Source organism: Hippoglossus stenolepis, chromosome 15 (genome assembly GCF_022539355.2).
Source record: "Hippoglossus stenolepis isolate QCI-W04-F060 chromosome 15, HSTE1.2, whole genome shotgun sequence".
Classification (NCBI taxonomy): Eukaryota; Metazoa; Chordata; class Actinopteri; order Pleuronectiformes; family Pleuronectidae; genus Hippoglossus; species Hippoglossus stenolepis.
Window position 1 is genome coordinate 5,108,684 of NC_061497.1, and position 22,819 is coordinate 5,131,502.

Consider the following 22,819-nt stretch of genomic DNA (forward strand, 5'->3'; position numbering starts at 1 on the left):
CATTATGATTAGATGTGGTCATGATATTATTGGGATCTATGAGCCTTATATTATAAGTTTAAGATTTAAACTTCTGCTTACTTTCAATGGAGTTCAAGTTTTGGTGAAAGGCCACTAATTGACATCTACTGCTCTCAAGTAAGCATGTAGTGTGCAGCTTAACATAAAGGAAACAACAAATAACCGGGCTTAAAAAAAATGTATTAAATACAGTATCAACTCCTTGAACTGGAAATTGGCAACAAAAAAAGAGCAGGAGATCTCTGATACAATACATTTTATTTAATATCTACCTCTGTCTAAAACAGGCATATGAATGTGTACTAGTGTCAAGTGTTTCCCAGAGGGAATTAGAAACCTATGGAAGTGTTGGTCCAATAGCCTACAAACTTAATTGCACATAAAACTGTAAGCCTGTGTCTGTGGGAGCAGTGATCAGCCCACTGAACTGCAACAGACCACAACACAGCCAGCAACAACAAACATGTCTAAAAACCTAAAAGGCCAGAGTAAAGAAGAACTTTTTTAAAAACTCCTTTTCCACAGTGCAGGTACATGCACAGAGCACCGCCGTAAAAGAGAAACAATCTGGACAAGAAGTTGACATAAAAAGCGAGCGTCAACGTACCTCTTGTTGATGGGCTTCTCATCCTTCTCGTAAGGTTTGACGAACCACTTGCCGATGCGAACGAAGCTGCGATTCATGAGGCAGCGCTCCAGCAGGTTGTGGATGGCTTTGAACAGCAGCGTGCGACACTCGTAAGAAAGGCCGTTCTCCCACAGCCCATCATCCTCGGCTGGAAAAAGAGAGGAGAGAGAGAGAAATCTGAGTGGTGTGGAAAGCGGTGTCATATTATTTTCAAACCAGTTAGAACTCTCCAGGGCAGGCAGTGTCAATCGTGACAGAACAAAAACTCTATTTACAATTAGAGCGAGAGATGTGCATGTTACTGCCGTGGCTGGTAAAGGAAAACCACACTAACAGCCATGCCCTTGATCAGATGGTACAGTCACTAATAGGGACATTCATCAGTGTTTGCAAGATTAAGTGCAGGAACAACTACTGTCAAAACCAATATATTGTATCACCAAAATATAAAGCTTCGATTTTGAAAGTTTTTCTATGTTTTAATCAACACTCTTTACCCTAAGTTGAAAAAGTGACACATAAAATATTTTTTAATTCAAAGAAGAACATTTAAAACGGAGATATGTATAACTGTGTGGATGACAAGTCGAAGTACAGTTGAACAGTGATGATACATTTAACTGAATAAAGACGCGATACAATGAAAGAATGAATGACCTTGCAAACCCTGTCTGACAAACTCTCTCATAAGCATGTAAACTAATCAAACATACTGGAAACTCAGTAAAGGATCTTGCACATTCACTGTGCACACGATCCTATCCTGCGCATAATCACTGAAAGAAAATTACAACAAGATTGCTCTGGCAATCCACTGAGCATGACAAGCCCTTTTCACACCCTGATGCAGAAAACTCCTATTTCCTGGAATGCAAAACAGAAAGTCATATCTAAAGTGACATCTGAGAATCATATTGCATAAAGATAGCAAAAAAACATGTAAATGCAAACAAGATTGCACTTGCTGTTACAGAGAGGTGAAAAAGAGGTGCCTGCTTTTAAGCTATGGCGGTTTTAGGTGCTTTTGGCAACTGCACATGTTGAGTTTTAATACCAGTGTTTAAGAAAGCTATGGCTCACAAACTCCCAGCCCCGGTTTTGTTTTTCGGTGCAGTGGGGAAAACCAAGATTTTATCATTAGTCGTTTTGTTGTAAAAAAGGCAAATCACTAAAACACATGGTATAAAACAAAACTATGCACATGTAGAAATTGTGTATAGAATATTCCACTCATATCTTATATGCTTACAGAGAATAGTCTGATTATGACTCATGCCAATACACAACTAGGCCATAACGTCCAACGTTATTCTGTCCGTTTTAAAACCCCAACCTGAAATCTACGATATACTGCAAGTTACAACTCCTTTATGTTTCCATCTTGTTTACACCCAAGGCATATGTCATCAAGCAGTTGGTAACTGCCGTATGTCCATGTTGTAAAATGATGTGAAAACTTTATAATGCAATTAAGACATATACATGTCTACATAATGCAACTAAGAAAACACTCCTCATGTCTTAATTCGGTTATCTGTTATTCCAAGTATGACCTTTATTTAGGTCACTATTTACGTTACCAGAAAATGCTGTTTATTCAGACTCTTGGCTCAATTGGGTTAATATCTGAATATTAGTTTCAATGTAAATGTAAATGTATGTAGCAACTTCTAGAAACAAAAACGATGCTACCCAATTTTGGTTGACTCAACTTCTGTAAAATGTACTACTAAATTCCCATTGATACTTCAATTCACTGGGAAACCACTATGCTATCAAATAAGCAGTGACATGGGAAGGTTTTCTCTGGCTTCTCTTTTGAATTACATAAAAACTGGGCTATCCAAACAGACACACTGCCAAAACTATCAAGTAAAATTTGAACTGTTAAACTGTGATCAAACAGTGTTAAGACAGCTCTAGAACTACTTAGTTCATGACCTACTGAATCAAGACAACTGACATATCACACTGTAGCAAGCTGTTCAAGGTGAAGCTTTGTATTGTTACACCCATATCAGAGTTGCTCTCTGAATCACATTCTGCGCTGGACTGAATGCTGGTTTAATCTCATTAACAGCCACTGCTCACATCTTACAGGACTTAAGCTCCTTTCAGTCAAGTCTCCAGCAAACATCTCCCCAAGTGTGCAGCCTCTGCCTGAAAACAGACTAAATAAATACCGGTTGTGACGCACCCTTCTTGTCAGCTTGACATGCGCCAGCTCAGCACAATCCAGCCCAGAGGCAAGTTAATCACATTTTATTGAATTATTAAGTGAACCCATGGCTTGCTCTTGGAATGGAAAGGCAGGTAAAGATATTTTAAATTTAGATGATTCTCAGGCTATCAAAAAAGGAAATTACATTGATTTCCTTCCTTGAACAAGAGAGACACCAATGGCCCTGTGCCAGCCTGGTGGGTTTAAACAGGTTATTTAAGGTGATGCTGAGAGCTCTAATGTTTTTTTGAGTTAAGGCAAACAGCCAACTATATGTTGCAAGGGTGAAATTATAAACATCTGCTGGAAAAATAAAAAAGAAGGAGTGTCAACTTCAATAGGAAAAAAGGTATCCTTACCACATCAAATCCACTTTCAAATGCCACAGCTCTAATAGACACTCAAGAGTTCAGCGTGCCTTAAAAACATTACATCAGCTAAAGAAAAACAACTTCAGGCTAGCTGCCAAGTAAAGTGGGGTTATGTGCTCGATGATTTGAGAGCAACCGGCTAATACGTCAGGTGCACGCACTTCTTGAGGGATTAGATCAGGAACACCGAAAAACAGGGCAAAGGCAGGAAAAAGGAAGGAAAACAGCAATTTCCCATTAAAAATTAACCGCAACTGCAGAATAAACTCAACACAGGTAGAAAGAAAACATTTAATATTTCGGAAAACACAGACGTGAGTATCCATGGGATCAAGTTTTCCATCACAGAGAGTGGTGAAGTTTTGATCAGTGCACACGGTCTGAACAATGGCGAGTCAATGGTGCAAACACCCAGGGAGCCAGGACACAGACCCAGGGACCATCGGAGTGTGCACAGCCTCGGCCACAGCTCCACCAAGGCAGACACCCAGTGAGCCATGCATAGCTCCACTATGTTCGCCTACAGTGTTCATTTGAGTCTATTCAAACATGTTTGGACTGTAAAAGAAATTATGTTTTACAGTTTTTACCGGCTCTGTCAGTAATTGACTGCTCCTCTCTTTGTCACTATCATTTGCGTGAGAGAGAGAGTGAGCAGTGAGCAGCAGAGTCAGTGTGTTGTGTGTGTGTGTGTGTGGGGCGCTGTTATCTTTCCTTCAAGTTCATGAAAAGGTATCATCCAGAAGCTACACAATTCCTACAGAAGCTACACAATTCCTTTATAGTGATTACTATAAGTGGTTTCCACTGTACTGACCAACTTGCAATTATGTATGCAGGAAAAACCCTGGTCGGACATTTTTTGTTATACATTGAGAGTAAAGTACAGAAAAAAAGTACAGATGGGTACTGGTACCGAATTCCAGGCAGTGGGACCGGTTCAAATGTGAACGGTACCCAACCCTAGCAGCTGGGGTGCACAGGCAAAAACTCTTTGGTGCAACAGATTCCAAGTGACAGGTGCACAGACTAAAGAATGAAAGACAAGTTCTCTCAAGGAAGAGATCGATGCAACTGCAGCTGAAACTACGACGTATGACTGTGTGTGGACGGTAACAACTTTATGGATGATAGCACGAGCATGCACACAGCTATACAATGCAGCAATGGAGCAAAACACCAAGTTAGAGATCTACTGTGGCAAGACAAATTAGAATATGGCAGACCGCCACAGTAAAGATAATTTATGGAAAACACTGGTATAGCTGATAACATGTGAAAGACAGGAGAGTAGGAGGAGAGCAGCAAAGTTCAAAGCCATCATAAGAGAGACTTCAAAACACACCGCAAATTTTGCTGTTAAACCTCGAGTCCTACTTCAGCCATCTGTTGATGATGGGGAGATTGGCAGAAACCTCCCTGCACCTACTTTTACATCAAATACCACAGCAATCGCATCTGTTCCCCACTGCAAAGACCACATCTGCCCTCCTACTCTCTGTCGCCTGCTCGTCTTCAGTCTCTCCCTCTAGCGACAGGCAACTCTAAAACGTGCGTCTGTTTTAAATCAAGTGTTCCAAACGACCTCATGTTCATCATGCCATGCCTGCTGCAACACTCCCCACTTCAAACACAGCCACACAAACACAGCAGTTTAAGTTGAAATCTAGCGTGCCGCCTGATGTAAACAGTGTGACACTGACTAGAAATGGTAAGGCAACATTTTACAAACAATTTTCACAACGACATCAGCAGGACTCTGGACCAGATGAGACTTGGGTTTTTAACTTTTAGTGCAGATATCTCTATGATACTAGACTATGGAGTTAAGCTGCTGCAGGGACAGGGTAACAACGCCTGACTACTAATTTTAAAAAAAACGATTGTCTTTCCACGTCCATAAGGAATGGATGAGACCCATCTAACCTCACTCCTCATCAAAAAACAAAGCCAGCATCTTAGGTTTCTTTTGTTGCAAGAGTCTTTAGAGTTCAAGATGTTCTGTATATACAGTCTACTGCAAAGAAGTGGGTGCTAATTCAAACTGCATCACCCATTGGTCAGGGGTCATGGTCAAGTTGCATTACGTGAATAATATTAAACAGCACTATTCAACAACTCAAACACAATCCTGAAGTTTTTCCAGCTCCTTAAATTGAGAACTTTGGAGAGAAAAGAGAGATAGGCAAAAACAACCACAGCGAGACCACCCCTTTATAGAGGATGATTTCAGTCTGGTGAACACAAACTCTGGGGGGATTTGTTGAGGTGAGAATGGGATCTATTCTTGACCCAACTCAAGCAGCAGGTGTACTCTACAAGATAGAGCTTTCAGGCTCCTGTAGCCGGATGTGCTTTACTTTCTGGGACGCAGCAGAGCACGCAGACTGCCGCAGCTTTCATGTTAGTAGTGGCAGCTTCAAGTTTATTTACATAACATTGTCTCTTTTACAGAAACATACACTTATCCAAAATACAGGACCTTCCTTCTGTCAGGGCCCCATAGTGTGACCATGTGCGACCAAAAATCTGTCAAGTGTGACTAAAGGTTTTCCTTGGTCGCACATAAGATTTAGCTAGTCAGTCTCTGTATTTTAGGGAGTCGTGTCGCTTCCTCATCTCCTCTGCAGAGTTTACACTTATATACAGGCAAGGCTTGGGCTGGCCCCCGCCCCCGCTCACTCACACGCTGACACACGGACGGTAAAGCAGAGATGAGAGGGGAGAGGCGGTGGACGAGGCGGTAAAAGCCAGAACAGTGGCGACAAAAAGTGTGAATACACAGTGTCCACTACGGACCAACGCTGTGAAACGATTGTAAAATTGCTTCAGGATCAGACCAGAAGCAGGGGTTGGTCTGATTGTCCTCCGTCCACACTCCGGCTGACCTGCACTCACTTTACAACAACACTAATCCGGCGTTATTAGGACCTGAACCATGGTTTTAGCCTAAATGCCCGCTGTTATCCTCCTCCGGGACTGTGTTCAGGCTCACATAGAGGCAGAGCTTGTGCGGTGTGCGCCTGAACATAAAGGCGGCTCCTGGCTAGGGCAAATTATTTTACCTCCGGCAAAAGTATAGACTTTTAATGTTTAACTGTGCATATAACAAGGCAACCTCCTGTTTCAATTTGAACCTGCTGGACTTAATGTGTTTTTGCATAGTACCGTTTAACGTGTAGTAGAACACACGTACCAAAGGTTTTTTTTCTAGTCAATATGTGAGCATGAGTGTTAATAAAGTACGTGTTTGGATGGTGGGCTATGGTTTGCTGCGGTCAGTGCATGGGCCGAAAGTTAAGAGGCCTCATTTAAACAAAGATTTATGAGCTCAACTGATGGTAGGGACACTTCCATGTCATTGTCTCTGTGTCAGGCCCAGATGAGCTGACCTTTAAACAAGCTCTTAAGTGGGTGCAAAGCAGTTCTGTTAAGAACACTCACATCTACCTCACACTTTTAGACAGGAATGCTCACATAAGTGCACAAACGGTAAAACATCAAGAGGATATAGCATCAGTCGCTAATCCCCAAAACACTCAAAATCACAAAATGGTATGTGGGCGTTTCTGCGTCTACATAAAACTTGGAAAAGCACCACCCACCCACCCCTCTGTGTGCAAGCAATTAGAGCAGCAGTCGGTCATTAAACAGCAGGATTAATGCTTTGTGATCGACTATGCTCAAGGGGATTGTACCAAGCCTGGCCAGAAGGTTTTCTCCTCTCTCCCACTTCTCTCCCCTTATCTGCAAGGAAGGAGGGAGAGAACCAGCAGTGCTCTGTAAAGTCTCCATTACTAATTAATGAATATTTCTTGAGTAGAGAGGAAAAGCGAGATAGATGGAGAAGAGAGGGAGACTGCACCCATGGGCCAGAGCTGCATGCATGGCCGAGTTCCTACACTGTGCCAGCCATAGGAGATCCATCAGGGAGAGCGCGAGAGAGAGATGGAGCAGGGGGAAAGGGGAAAGCGGAGGGTGGTTCACAGGCAGGAGATTAGCCCTGGAAAATTGATCCCAAAGTACAAAGCCGTTGGCCTCCTCTGCTTTTTTCCCCTTAGAGCTGGTCTGGGTTTATCTCTTCATCATTCTCTGTGTTGCACACTGAAGTTTAGAACCATTTTTGAAGGAAAAAGGCTTAACAAAGTGTGTCACAAACTAATTATCTTTGATGCACGTCCAGAGCCTTGTGAATCCAGTGCAGACTCCCAACAAAACTTCACTAAAAGTGGCACTTTCCAGGGTTTCTTGGTGGCGATCAAACAGTATTAAAGTGAGAACATACCACGAGATCGATTAAGAGAAATCACAGTTTCCTTTTAGCCATTGCGTGGCTTATAGTCAATAACATTTGGAAATTCTAAAGAGTGAGTGGGATATTTTTTTCTGAATCCTTGCCTGGGGGATTTACTGGGCTACAGTAGCTTACAATAGGCCTTACATAATTGTGGGACTAAATATATAAATAAAAACTAAAATAGAAACTATCAAAATCTAATAATAGGTCTGGTTCCGTATAGAATGGCATCTGGGTCAGGTCTGCAGTCCGTCTATTGCTGACTTGTGCTATTGGCATTTTTTCCGCTTCAGCTTGCTCTTCAGGTGAATTCATGTTTAATTAGGCGCAATTAAAACTTGCAATGAAAAAATGTCTGCGCGTCCCAAAATGCCAATAAGCTGGTTTTCCCTCTGCACTTTTTTCATCATCTAGCTATCGAAAACATCCTACTTTTCTGGTTGGTGGATATTTGTTGTCACCAAACGAATTAGAGCCTGTTTTCTGCAGGTGCTTCAAACAGACATATGGGCAGTTAATTTTGAAAGAGAGATTTTTTCCCCCCACAAACGACAAGAAAAAAAGGCGGACCTGTAGGAGGGTAAAACTTTCAGCCAATACAACAGACTAATGAAATATGCCCTTTGGAAATAGATATTCTGCCCTGAGGTGCAGGGGGGGGTATTTCACCTTTGATTCAAGGCATGGAGGAGAGTGGTCAAACAAGGACAAAAAAAATCCTATGAACTTGGCAAAGGCAGAAAAATTCAAAGAATTACTGCATTCCAGCTAAAACAAAGACGACTGTCAGAAGATCACTGTCAAAGCAAGAATTCTACTAAATAGAGCCTTTCTTCGCTCAATCATTGAATGGATTCAAAACATTAAGTAGTGGAGGAGATGGACATTTTAATGGAGATTTCCTCTTCGCTCTCCCCCCCCCACCCCACCATTTCTCTCTGTCATTCTCTAGAGATGTGACCCAACACACAATTAGGGCTGCAGCTATCGATTATTTTAGTAATCGAGTATTTTATCGAATAAAACATCGATTCATCGAGTAACCGGACAAGAAATAGTTGCGAGTGTGAGAGAGTTTGGGTGTGTGGGTTGAGCCAACATCAGTATGCCCCCTGCCCCCCCCTCCTCTCGTTAGACACAGACGGCTGCAGTCTGCCACGCGCAGACTATAATTTCAGTGTCTACTTTTACGTAGGAAAATATATTTATTACTTGTTTGCGTGGATTTCCTCAAAAGCGTTACTTCCCTCTCCACTGATCAACAGTAACTAGCGGCTGAGCTAGAGCACGGAGGCACACATACAGGTGATGAGTCCAGGTACGTCAGGACAAAAGGAAGCTGTGAATGGACAATACTGCATTTAAATACAACACTGATGATTATTTTTAAACCAATTTTAAAAAACTGAACTTTATTATGTAAACTACTATGCTTTGGTAAATGGGCAAACTGTGTACACAGGGAGACTTTAGCTTGGTTGTACTCTGTGAAGTGTTTTGGTTTTTCGACAGGACCTGAAGGTAGCACCAAAAACGAAACTTATTGGGTAAATATTGTTTGCATTGTAAACAATGCTTTCTGAGCTTTTTCCCCTTCAACTTAATAAAAAACACAAAAGATCCCTGTGATGTGTAGTCCTCCATACCAGAGTCATTTGCAGCTGAGGGAATAGTGAGGAAGGAAATGTGTCCGAGGGGAATAGGGTGCAGTGAAAGCCCTAGTAGGATGTGCAGTGCAGGGATCAGGTCAAACTAGTAAGTCTCTGTTCAAACTAATACGTTTTTACACTAATCACTGCTGGGCAACAAAACGATGAAGATAATTATCGTAATATAACTTTTTCTCGATAGAAACATCAGTGTTAAAGTGACCGGAACGAGCTGGAGTCATGATCCAACATCGATCAATAAGTAAATAAATGCGATTATCAGTTCGTTTGTCGGCAGAGACGAGTGCGCACACACGCTCCTGCAGACAGAAGAGAAGTTCTTCCCGCAGATTATGACGCAATATTGTGTTTTAACTTCATTGTTGCAGAAGAAGCGACGCCCAGTTTATCGGAGAACATAAATATGAATTCAGCAGGTTTTTATAGATCAGTTCTACGTGTGAGTGATTTGAAAACAGCAGAGGAGCAGAGTCACTCTCTGACCTGCACAGTGTAATGCATTTCAGTGGCGCTGATTTGGTTTGTATCGCGATATATATCGAAATCGACTGATATGAAAAAATTATCGTGATACAATTTATACCATATCGCCTAACACTAATTTCAAAGGCTGTTTGACAACAATGCCCATTGAGTCCAGCCTTTTAACTCCGTCAAGAATAATCTATCCATACTAACATGCCTGAAATTGAACATCACATGAAAAGCCATTTAACTGTGCATGCACACACCCACAGAAATTGCTACAGGTATTATCATAACATGCAGAATTTCACTGCTCAACAGCAACAAGCAACAGTTTGTTATCCACATTGCATTCAATACTGGTAGTCGAGGCTGATGCCATTTGTTTTCTCTGGAGAAGGGTCACATGGTAGGAGCATGGCTATTAGGGGAAAGATGCCATTGTGACTGATAAGACTCAATCAGGAAACAAACATGGCTGCTTGTGTTATTCTTTCCTAATGTCTGTGTCTGCCCATCCAGACCGAAACAGAACTGTGGACTTTGCAAACTAAAACAGGGCCAGCAGCTTTTTCAAAATTCTGTTTTATGGGCTCAATAAGCACAGGTGTAGAAAGCTAAAATTATGCGAACATATCCTAGGAGCTTAGGTAAGTACTATGTAGCAATTACCTTCACATAAAGACATCATTCCTAATTTCTTTGCCCAAAAAATTCAGAGGGCCAGAGGAGGAGAAAGAAGCAATTTACTGTATCTTTCACTTGACCAGGGTGCCCCTGGTCAGGGGACCTCACCAGCTTATAGGGAAAGGACAATGAAGAGAGTATAGGATTTGCATAAGAATACATGCCCACAGTCAACTACGAGGAGGGAGGAAGCAAGCCATTAAATTCAGCAATGGCATTCTCTTATTGGGAATAATTTCTGTGCATGGTCAGGAGAAGATTAGAATTGGTTTTCTCCTTGTGTAACGAGCAAGGCGGGTTTCCAACAGCACAGAAAAGGCGCTTGGTGGTTTGTTACCCTTACATTTCTTCAATGGTGATTAAGTGTCAGACGTTAAAAGATCCCTCAAGTTTTCCGCCCTTCACGACTCTCATCTCTCAAGCTCACTCCTTCTCCCCTCATCTCCCTGGAGTGAAGGGATTACTGGCATGCTGGTATACAGAAATGGCACTTGCTCAAAATTAAAAGACTTTCACAGGCCGCTAATCTAATGAGGATGGCAGAGGGTGTGTGTGTGTGTGTGTGTGTGTGTGTGTGTGTGTGTGTGTGTGTGTGTGTGTGTGTGTGTGTGTGTGTGTGTGTGTGTGTGTTTGAGAGCAAGCAACATTTTTGTCACTGAACTGAAAGGAAAAGAGCGGATTTTCATGTTTACCACCAACATTGCACTAAAGTTAAGCTGAAATCACAATAAGAAATAGTAAGCTTTTTAGAATTCTCAAGACAGGCTGGGACCAAAGGCAAAAAATGACACCCATGTAATGGTAAGAAGAGAGCGGTGGTAAAAAGACTGTTGGGCTGGTCTTGTCACAGTCTGCTCTGCCATTGCTACTGGTAGTGTGTTGATTCACACATCTGCAGGGAGAGCACCTTGCAGAGTCAATAAATGCAGCCGGCTGTCAATCATCCTACTTCTCGGGATAGACGAACACTACCAGAGAGCTTCAATCATGGTGCCCAGGACACAGAAAACTAAATATTTTCTTTCCTATAAGCATTCACCTGGCCTCTGGTTCCCAATCAGTCAGAGTGAAAACCAGCTGAAATCTGGGAACTCGGGAGGACGGTAAATTCATGTCACTAAATGTCTCGATGAAAGGATAGACACAGGTCTACAGAAACCGGTCAGAGATTCTGACATTCTTCCATCCCCGGTTGTGTTATCAGGTCTCAGGACACACCATCCTGAAGAGACTGATCAACAGCTGCAGATGCATAGGTTGGGGGAGGACAGAAGGGGGCCCTCCAGCGACTTTAGATCCATCTAGAAAGGCTGCCCTGCCTCATTTCACTGCCAGAGTCCCAGAGCAGTTACAAAAAGGAGGGGAAGCTAAAGAAGAAGGGAGCAGCAGCTTCCAAAATAGGAAAAATGGAGCATGACACCATCCATCTGGGAACCGTTCACACTGAGACACAGCTGAGTCAGGGTGCAAAACACTTGAGGAACATGGGGAGTGTGAAACGTCTCATCAGGTGTTCAGGATATACATCTGTGCTGTCCATGGGGACAGAGAGGAAGAGACGAACCGCACCATGGTTTTTATTACACAACTTCTGAAACAGGACCTTCCAAGAGTCTTGCAAAAAGCCCAATTCATCCATTGTTTCCCATATAATGATACATTTCTGATCGCCCGCCACAATGTCAAATAACTACCACCATTGAATGATAGACAGGTATCCAAATTCAGGTCTCAGATCAGAACAGAAAAATGGGATTGAATGCCCAGAGGAGCGCCAGCAAGGGGAGAACTAACAGGTGAGATTGATAGAAAACACAGACATAGAGCTGTTTGCATATATGTATGTTTATTCATTTGTGGCAATGTTCTATAAATAATACAATCAATACAGTATTTTTTGACAAGTAATTTGCGAAAGCACCCCGTCAACTACCACCACAAAGCCTGCTTAAGAACACAGCAGAGACTGTAACAATTTCCAAACATAGATTCCCCATGCCACCCTGTTCTACTTGAAATGTAGCTCACTCCATTAGAGGGCCTGAGCCAGACGCTTCAGGTTATTACCAGGACCCGTTAGGCCTGAATGAGCTGCCCATTGTAGCCTTCAGCTCCGATTTTGAGTCCACTTCAGGCACAATATCCCCATAATGAAGGGGGGTCACAGACAGGCTGTGCTTGGCTCAGACTCCAAAGTTCAATCTACATGGCAGAGAGCATGAATAAAGATGGCCTTTTCCCATCTTCCATCACTTATATCACTGTTACTGAAGAGGGGAAACAAGAAAGTGGGGGGTGGATGCATTGGCCTTATTTCTGCTTGGCTGCTCCTGCATGCTGTGTTTCTCGCTCAAGTTAGGATCGCACTGAATTCAGTTTCCATTACCTTTTTCCTTTCTGTTTCAACCGACATGTGGCTGTGGACTACTTATTCTACCTGGCAAAAATAAAATGCCAGGTGCTGATTTGGTGTAGGTCAGCAGTCACTTAGATATGATAAACCTCTATCAGAAACCCATCCAATAATAAGACTCTCCGTGTTTGCAGGGAGAGGGAGTTTCTCTTCAGGCGTTGGCACTATCAGCTTTACTCAGTCAGAAAAGGGTAAAGGGGGTAAGGTATCAGATATCACAGATTTTAAGATTTCCTTGAGGTTCTCAGTTATAGGGTTTCTTCCTTGTGCCATATGTAACGATCAAACATTTGAATCTGTGTCATTTCTCATTCTACAACCAACACCACATCTTGACAAAGCAATCTATGCACCCTCCACATGATCCACTATCTTTAACAGCCATCATTGTTTTAGCGATATAATCTTGAGTGAATCAAACAAAAGGTACATTGGTGGGGGAAGTAAAAATCGCATTCTCGGAGTGGTGACACAGAGAAATAGAATCTCTTTCTCTCTCTCATCATTTCATTTTTCAAAAACACTAGAACAACCAACTTGCCTGCAGAGTAAATGAACTGCTCCTCAAGTGGTACACCCAGATCTGTGTCTGAGAGCATTTGTTCTTATCCCTTGCACTCAATCACTGAATCTCTAAAAGCACTCTGAATGTTGTTCCGAAGTTGACCCTGACCTCTGACCTTTATGTGCTGAGGAAGTAGCATGGAGACGATGTACCTGCACAGCGCGTAAATTAAAATCTTTAAAACTAGATGCCCCTGATGTGCATGTCAAAAGTCGCTCACCTGCAAGCTCATGGTGGATGAGATCTGCAAAGTTAGGGTCGTCCCCCCACCAGAAAAGCCAAATCTCCCTCCGACCCGGCCGTTGACTCCGCCGCCATACACTTAACACGTCGGCCTTCAGGCAGCGGCTGAAGCTGCATAGGATGGGATCCTCCTCTGTCACCGGGAAGAGGATGGGTGCAGAGGTGGGACCCTGCCACACAAACCTCTTCCATTTGATCCCCGTCAAGTCCGCCTGGAAGAAGAGGGAAAGGGGAGAGAAAGAGAGTGTTAAGTGTGCAGAGTTGCTGCTTAAGGACTCACTCAGCATCTCGACGTAAACATCCTGAGCAGCGTGTGGAGTAGGTATTAAAACAACACTCTCTACGCTCTGCAACAAAAAATTGAAATAACTGTTTGTTTCTGCAAAGTACTGTGTACTTATGCTCCGGGTTGTTCCGATATCACTTTGAACAACATGTTCGATAAACAATATGAAAAAGGTAATGCTGGTGAATGTAGTCTCACCACCTTAATCCTCATCGTTGGCAAGTGCTCTGGGGATGTGTGTACTTTGCCTTTCTGTAAACACTGTGTGGCTTTTATAGAGAGAACAAAACACATAGGAAAAAGCCTCACAGGCAGTAAATCACTGGCGGGGTTATTAAGTGTTAAAGCATTACACTGCACTGCTAGCTAAAGTGCTTATCAGCTGCACACCAACAAACTGCCCATGTGTAGCTAAACAAATGCATGAATGCAAATACTAACTAGAACAAAAAAGACAAACAGAGAATTCCCAAACACGTACACCCCCCTTTCCGCTGGCAATCTGGATCCCTGTTGGCAGTGGCATCCAAAAGTCTGAGCCGACATTGAAAATCTAATATTTTTAAGTAAACCTAGAAATGCATAGAGCATACATAGACAAGATTCTGCACTATGTGTAGTAGGGCTGAGCAATATGGCCAAAAATAAGTAAATATCAATAATCGTCAAAAAAAATGTGAGTTTAAGAACTGACTTTTCCTCCTTTGTGAAGGTTGTGGTTTTAAACTCTTTATGAAAATAACAAACAAGAGATAAACAGCAAAGGCTTCAAAAATCTGAGGTAGATAATTTGTTTGTTATATCTTCTCACTGTGCTTGCACAAAACATCAGCATTAAAATATTGACTTGCTATTGATCAAAATTATAATGCAATGATTGTTTAATTTATTCATCAGAAATCAAATTTAAACAAATTTTGGGCACTGGCCAATTTAACTTCTTTGTACAAAAGGTAGGATTTCCTCGAGCTGTCCCCCTTCCATTGAATCACAAGTTCAGATGACAGTCAAGTGGATTTGATCTATTCATCAGAGGCTTGTTCAAGCAACTCAACTTGCAGCCAGTGTTCGCCCATTATAAATAAGACCGTGCCTCAAGATTCCAGCAGATCATTGCTCAACAAGCAGCAGTGATGCTGGGAAATGGCATCTGAACTAAGTGAAAGTGTCAGGAGGCAAATTGTTTTTCAAAGCGTTAAATTATGGCGCGACTAAAGGTTTCTCAGGAGGAAGTGCATGGAACGCTAAAAACACTTTGCAGATCAGTTGCATCCGACGCACAATCAGATTCAGAAGAATAAAGGTGACCACACCATCAGAAGATCAATACATCAAGCTTAATTCCCTGCGAGATAGAGAAGTAACAGATAGAGAATTTGATAGAATGAAAGAACACAACGCTTTAGAAGAACTACATGAAGACCAAGAAGTCCTGATTGTCATGGACTTCCCTCATCAGTCACATGACCTCAAGCCCCTTTAAAGATTCAAGGACTGAGAGAGCCAAGCACTCTGACATCCCAGGAATCTCTAGAGCATTGTCATGTTCAAGTCCAAGAGGAGTGACAGATGGACACACCTCTCCCTATCCCACTGTCTAAGTGCCCCTGAGCAAGGCACCTTACTCCCCTCTAACACCTGCTCCCCGGAGCGCTTTCCAAGAGCTGCCCACTGCTCCGTGTGGTCCCTGCCCTTGTGTGTGTTGTGTTCCGTGTGCTGTGTTCACCTACGGATGGGTTAAAAGCAGAGGGTGAATTTCTCATTGCATGTAGTATGATTGTGTGTGCATGACTGATGCAGGACAATAAAGGAATCTTAATCTTAAAATAATGCTGGAATAAGACGGGTCATCAGCAAACTTGTTGACATTGTGCGATGAGTGTGTATGCGAGTGCATATTATTTTGTTAGTATAACATTCAAAACATATGCAAAATAAAACTTTTCTTCTAGATATTTCAAGTAATCTGTGTGATCTGCTAATTTTCCTGTGGTTTAGATCAATTTTATTCGGGCTGAGATGCCAAGTTGTACAGGTCTCTGTATATTCAATCAATTAATCCATTACAAATCAGGGGATATCTTAACTCAAGTGCAGATGCGCTGAGCCTGAACAAGTGATTACTCATGGTTGTGGAAAAGCGGTGGTCTTTCGCCTGGCTAGGGATAAGCTGGGAGATTTGCGGAGTTATTTGTGGTGGTGGTGGTGAGGGTTGGGGCTAGGCTGGGGATTGTCAAAACAGAGCATTGTGTGGCGTCAGCAGCAGCAGAGCTAGATCACAACAACAAGTTAGCAAGCCATAAGACACTGTGGCCTCATGCAGATCAACAAATCATTAAAAACCTGATGTTAAAAATAGTTTTGACTACATTCATGGCTCCTGTGCATGTCCAGGCAATACATCAGGAGAATACAGGCTAGCCAGTTAGGTTACAAGTGTATATCATATGCCTCATCAATAAACAGAAAGCACATGTTTAATTTGTTTTCAAACAGGAACTTAAGTTAAAAAGTGCCTGGCAAGCACACAAAAAGCCCAAGGTTGGTTTATAGTGTCAGCATAAATGAACACAGAAGCTCGTCAGGATGCATGATCAAGACATCATGGTATCTGATGAACAATCTGGCTCCTTATTCAAAAGCTGCTACACATGCTGAGTACAAATTCTGAGGTGAAACCAACAGAGCTGGCTAGGTCTGTGTGTAATGACAGTGTGTAATGCAGCAGTGAGGCTTCTCCTTCCTGCTGGAGTGTGAGAAGCGGCACATTACACCTGCATCTCACTCGGAAACATCTGTGCACACAATGCAAAGGGAGGTCTGGGACAACGGTTAACTGTGAAACCAGATCATAAGCCGTGCAGATAGGCAATTAGCAAAGGAACACCCCCCATCATCTTACTGACCATTCATGGCCATGTCCCCAGCGGTACTGTGTGATTCACTGTATAAAAGGTTTAGTTCATAAGTGCCCTACAGACTTTATTATCAGCCTCTGCTCCTCCTAGATATTGGTTTAACACTTTTAGACATGATTTTGTGCTGCACACAGACAGCCGGGCATCCAGCTGCTCACAGGGGACCGATACTTCAGTTTGAATTCAAATAAGAGTTTCAGTAACTCATTTCTTTTATTTACCCGAGATTATCCAAACTTGTGTGCATTGTCTGAAAATCCCTTATGAGTTCATGTTACAGGTCAACTTTTAAAAAGGAACACTAAATACAAAGGAGATATGTACATAGCCATTGCTCTGACAGGCCTGATCTAATACAATAGTTAACACAAAAGGAAAACAGTGGCCACATAATCCCTTGACCTTTTCACTGCTGAGGTACAGTGCATTAACTCTATTTGCATTAACACCAAGGTACGGTAAATTCAAATATGTGAAAAGGTTTTTAAAATTACATATATAAACAAATACAGAGGGGTTTTATTCCTCGATATTTCTCCTGTATTTTCATCTATTTCAAAGTTACACAGAACAAAAGAATACAAGTGTAACGCAAACTGCTCTACAACCCAATAACATTTGAGTACAGCAATTTACAATCAATGAAAAACTACACCATTAATTGAAAAGACAATTACATAAACTGATGAGAACTTGGATTATCAACCAACTGTGAATTATTTAATAATAAAAATATCTGCTAGTTACAGACTCTCTCACCAGACATTTGTGGTTTCAAGTGATATATTAATGGCACAGATCATCAAACAACCGTCACATGTGGTGTAAACACAGTTAAATACTCTAATTAACAGTCAGCATGGAATCAGCTGACTTTTAAACGGGATGCAGAGAAAACACTGACTGATCTACGGTTGCTGCAGTGCAACTGAACACGCAGGGAAAAGTGAACTGACGGCATCCTGTGACCACTAAAGCTTTGTTTTGAAGTTGAGCTTCAGTAGCACGTGCAACGTAAATATGGACTGATGCAGCTGCTGTGCTGTTAATGCACGAATTAAATAGAACAACCTACAAAACAAGCAATAGCAGAAGTCTTCATCTTAGATTACAGTTCTTTCCTTTTTAACGGTTACAAGCAAGATGTTTCTATCTATGGTGCAGTTTCATTGCAACTAGGCAAGTGAAAAAATGAATCTAATTTAGAACATGTCATTTAAAAAAAACATTCACTACAGAAACTGTGGTTTTAAGTATAACCAAATGCTGTGGGTTACTATCCCCTGTAATGAATGCCTCATTAATGGAAAATTTTTATTACTCTAAGTCTATATCTGACATCTTCGTCCTTAATATCAAACTTTATCATAAAGAAAAAACTATATATAGATGCACAATAATTACAACTTATTCTTAAATTACATCCTGGCAAAAGTAGTTAAATAGCTAAAACCAGATGCAAGGAGGCACCCTTTCCTCACACACTCACACACACGTTGGGAACATGCCACGGCTTAACACCTAACCACAGCTCAATGTGAAGATATTGTGAAATACATAAAATAACAGTCTCAAACTCTGTGATGTACAGTATAAAATCATCCAACCATGTAACACTGTGTGGGTTTTTAAAAAAAATGAAATCAGACAAGTTCAGACATGCGGATCACTGGCGGAGGTTGGTTCACTTCAGCTCATGTTATAGTTTGGTCCGGATGAAGAGAGGCTTTGGTTGGATATATTTTTATTTTTGCGTTTATGCCAGTGAAACAGATAATCTTCCTAAATTCTGTCCTTCCCTCTTCCTGACAGCCATTCAACCGATCAACTTTAAACGCGGCTGGTGTGTGGCCGAGGGCCCAGGGAAGTGCAGCGTTGGCTGTGACGTTTTTTTTTCGGATGAGCAGTTCTTAAGAGACTCAAAAATAGAAACATTAAATTACAGTCGGTGACTAGGTCAGTGCTTGAGTGAGCATCCACATAACCTACGTCATCGATTACGAAAGAACTCAGGCTGCAGTTACAAAACCTAGCACAGGATCATCTAAAATGTGGGAGTATTTGAGGAAGACCCAAGTTCTGGAAGTTGGCAATGGCTTATCACAGCAGTACAACAGCAATGCACGGTCACTTGGAGCAAAGGCATCACGGAGCGCTTCAGTTATGACGCAGCGACAGGCAGACAGCACTAGTTTGTTTAGTTTGTATCCTCGCCAAAGCAAGAGATATTATTATACTTAACAGGCAGAACAAGTGATTTATTCACCTCTGCTGTTATGGTAATGTAACATAACACAATGTGCCGTCTAACTTATTCAATTGCTGCATATTTTCTGTTTCCTGCAATGTTTGCGTGAGAAACTGGCTTTAAGTTACTTTTATTCACGTCAGTAAATCTCTTCAAACCTCATTTCCTTGCTGAAACAAAAACACATTTGCAGGTGATTTTCTTAAGTGCTTTTTACTCCAGTGATTAAATAAATCCATGTCAGACCTATTTTAAGTTTTAAGTCACGTTCTTAAATCAGACTGATTCTGCAGTTCAGTGAAAGAGCTGACACAGTGAATATATTAATCTTCACTCACTTGCACAGTTTATTATGTACACTGGGATGATGTCGTTCATATTATTTTTATTGGCTCTGTTAAAGAGCATGTTAAATTATTTGAATGGCCATTTCCGAGGCTTTAATTTGTGGTGCTGTTGAATTGTGCTGGGTTATACTGAGGGGTCTTCCTTAAATGTTATCAACCTTAATTCAAATAAATGGGATTGTAAAGATATTAGAAACTCCTATTAGTATAACCTAGTAGCACATATTAAAGCCACGTCTCTCAAACAGATTCGATGAGGATCTAAATGAAGATGTGTTGAATTTGTGGTCCATCATTTTTTGACCTAATATCTGAACGATGTGTTATAACAGTTAATATCATAGTACAACACAAGAGCTGCAGTAATGGACATGAGGATATAAAATGTTTCCACAGAAAGCTGTTAAAGTATAATAATAATTTATGTAATACGTTATGTTGACAATCTACAGAGTGGAGAAGGATGTTGAGAGTATTTCAACCAAATCACTTCCAGTGAGAAACTCTGCTTCATACTGTGAGGAAGTAGAGGTAAGGTTGACATAAACTGGACCCCCATTGAAACTTAATAAAGTTTAAGTGACTGTAACCTGACCTTTGGTGGAATTGGTCTAACACTGTATAGATCACGACCACGTTGCTGGTGAGAAAAGTTTTTAAACTGAGGGTCTGCAGCAGCTCTGGAGCTGAATGAGTTTGTTTTAAACCTGCTGAGCTTATTTTGGAGAAATAGAAGAAAATGTGTGAAGTCCCTTTGAATGAAACCAGTCTGTTCACACAAGACTTCAACCAGAATTGGTGTTGTTTACACTGAAAGTGGGCCAAGTATATGTTCTGCTGATTCATAATAGATGTGAATAAAATCATTCTATGATTCTACAAATAATTTTATAAAATCGAATGCTCCTTATTGAAATAATAATAATAAACATATGTGGTCAAGAATTATTTAGCACTGTTGAGTGGCAGCATTCTGGGTTTAAAAAAAAAAAAAGAAGAAATATTGTATGCATTTTTAGACAGCTTAGATTTACAGTTGACCAACCATACAGTGCATTTTGTAACATATATGAAAATATAACATAACATTACAAAACTACACTTACTAATGTGGAGTTAAATGTTACTTTTTGACATGTTTTTAAAGGCTTTTAAAAAAGGGACGACTTCTTCAACATGCAATGTCTATTGTTGCATAGATGAGCAATGGGTTATATAATTTAGGATTCAAAAGTTGTCTACAAGTTACAAAGTACAAAACTTACTAAAAAAACTGACTTGTCATATTTGTCTTAAATCATATTTTGCAAAAAATGCATTATGAATGTATTTATGACAACTACTATGAGCTGAATCTTATCCAAGCTACTCACAAGAATATTTACATCTCTAGGTACATACTCGAAGCCTGAGGAGGTAGAACTTAATACTCCCACTATCAAAGATTAGACACATCAGTACTTCACTCCCCATCAACTCCAAATGCTCCTTCTGCAGTCTGTCTGTCCTTTCAAAAATAAATAAATAGTCTGTGAGCAAAAACAGGGTGTATTTCCTTCCAACTTAGTGTTACACATGCACATGCCTTAAACACTGCTGTAAATCTGCACAGTCTTTCCTCCTTTCTGTGTAGTGACTGCTCAGGTATCCGAGCAACTGCTTATAAAATGTCCTGGCAGAAGGAGCGATGTGGGTCATGAGGAGTTTTATCTTTCATACACCAAAGCCAAAACTCACAGGACTGCTGTGGGAGGGAATCTAAGGCCAAAGACACTAGATATGGCCAAAGAAGCTGTCCTAAGGTGATGCGTACTTGGGAGGTTACGACCCCTGATTTTGCCAGCTGCTCACCTTCCCTTGGGCCACTTTGGGCTCTCGGTCTCAGTAGGGAACACCGTGTTCAAACAGCTGCCATCCTGCTTTTCAAGATATGAGACAAGCAACAGGTGATGCTGCTCAAATCAAGTCGCAGATGCTTCCCCTCGAACGAGTCCCTGTCACTTTTCCTATCTGTCACCGATCAATTTCATTTGACCTGGTTTATACATAGTTCCTGTTAATTTATTGCATGCCCCGTTCAATGCTACCACCAAACAGGAGGGCTTTTTATAAAGGTTTGAACCGACTCCAACACTGAAATGCATGCCAGGCTAAACTGCAATTTTCATAACAAGCCAGCTCCATAAGTGCATAATAATATAGGAACACATAAACTAAACTTACATGCCAAGTAGATTCCAAGAGGCTCGCTTTAGAATACCAAAAAAAAGCACGCAACAAGTAGTATCGTTCTCAAGAGAAAACCAATCCGCTGAAAAACGAAGCAGGGAAAAAGTGCCACAATGTGTTCACATTCTTTCACCATAAAACCACAAAGTGGAGTCTGTTCAGTGAGTGAGTCATAACAGCAGTGGTGTTATGCTTAGTCTCACTGTGCAGGAAAATGTCAGCCAGACAGGCACAGCACCACAACGACCAGCCTCCACCTCGCCTGTCCACTGTAGCCAGCGCTGCCTTCAAGTGCTGTCGTAAACATTGTAATTACCAGTGCAGCACACACAATCGACCCAAAAGTGTAGTGCTGAAAGAGTGGGGGATTTTCTGCAATGAGATGTTGCCTTTAGGGGGCGGACAGCTAGGAAGCTGTGTCAATTTGTGATGAAAGCAGAGTAGTATTTCGGTATATTGTTATTATACAGGCATCTATGTCAATATCGCAATTGATGAATTTCTACTCCCGGCTCCTCATTTAACTTTTTCACATAGATGCAACATCAAATCTATCTACAGCCTAGAAACTTTGGGATATTATACTTCCACCGCACCACAAATCTATTCAGTGTCACTCACTTTAATAATAATAAAAAAATCTACTCTGCCAAAATATTTACCTTTCAGCACATAGTAAATCATATTAACAACTTCCCACTGGAGGAGGCAAGATGTTAAAAGGAGCACATTAAGGGAGTATTACACTCCTCGGCTAAACCTTCAAGTGAAACTGTAGTTAAGCCTGCTGACAAGCCAATTAACTGTGACAACAAACACATTCAGACCATGTTCTTGATTATCCAGCCAGAGGAGGGACTGCACCCCCTTTACATCTGCTGCAGTGGCAAAGACAAACTGGGGAGGATGATCGCTGTGACATTTATCTCAAATTGGATTAGGAAAAAATACCTGTGAACTTCCATGTGGTTAGATGCACAACCTCAACCATTAAGGGTGATGACAACCAACCCACAACTGACAGCAGGGTTTGATGAAAAAGATATTTACAGCCTGGCAGTCAAACAAGGAAATTGCGTGAGACGCTTCCACCCAATTCACACTGCAGCTTCATGGTAACAGAAAGTGAAGTTGAGATTTGTAGCTACCTCGGCGGTAGGAGTGCACAGGAATGCATGCATGCCACAGAGTTTTAGAACTCAATCCGGGG

At 41.4% G+C, this 22,819-nt stretch overlaps 1 protein-coding gene across 1 annotated transcript in view; it reads right to left on the reverse strand.

Moving 5' to 3' along the window:
• Positions 1-22,819, reverse strand: part of med13a (mediator complex subunit 13a) — a 79,114-nt gene that overhangs the window by 55,143 nt on the left and 1,152 nt on the right. Inside the window, exons 2-3 of the mRNA XM_035179271.2 lie at positions 13,559-13,793; positions 629-797 (exon numbers count right to left, since the gene is read on the reverse strand). Coding sequence (XP_035035162.1) covers positions 629-797; positions 13,559-13,793 — 404 coding nt within the window. The remainder of the gene's footprint in view (positions 1-628; positions 798-13,558; positions 13,794-22,819) is intronic.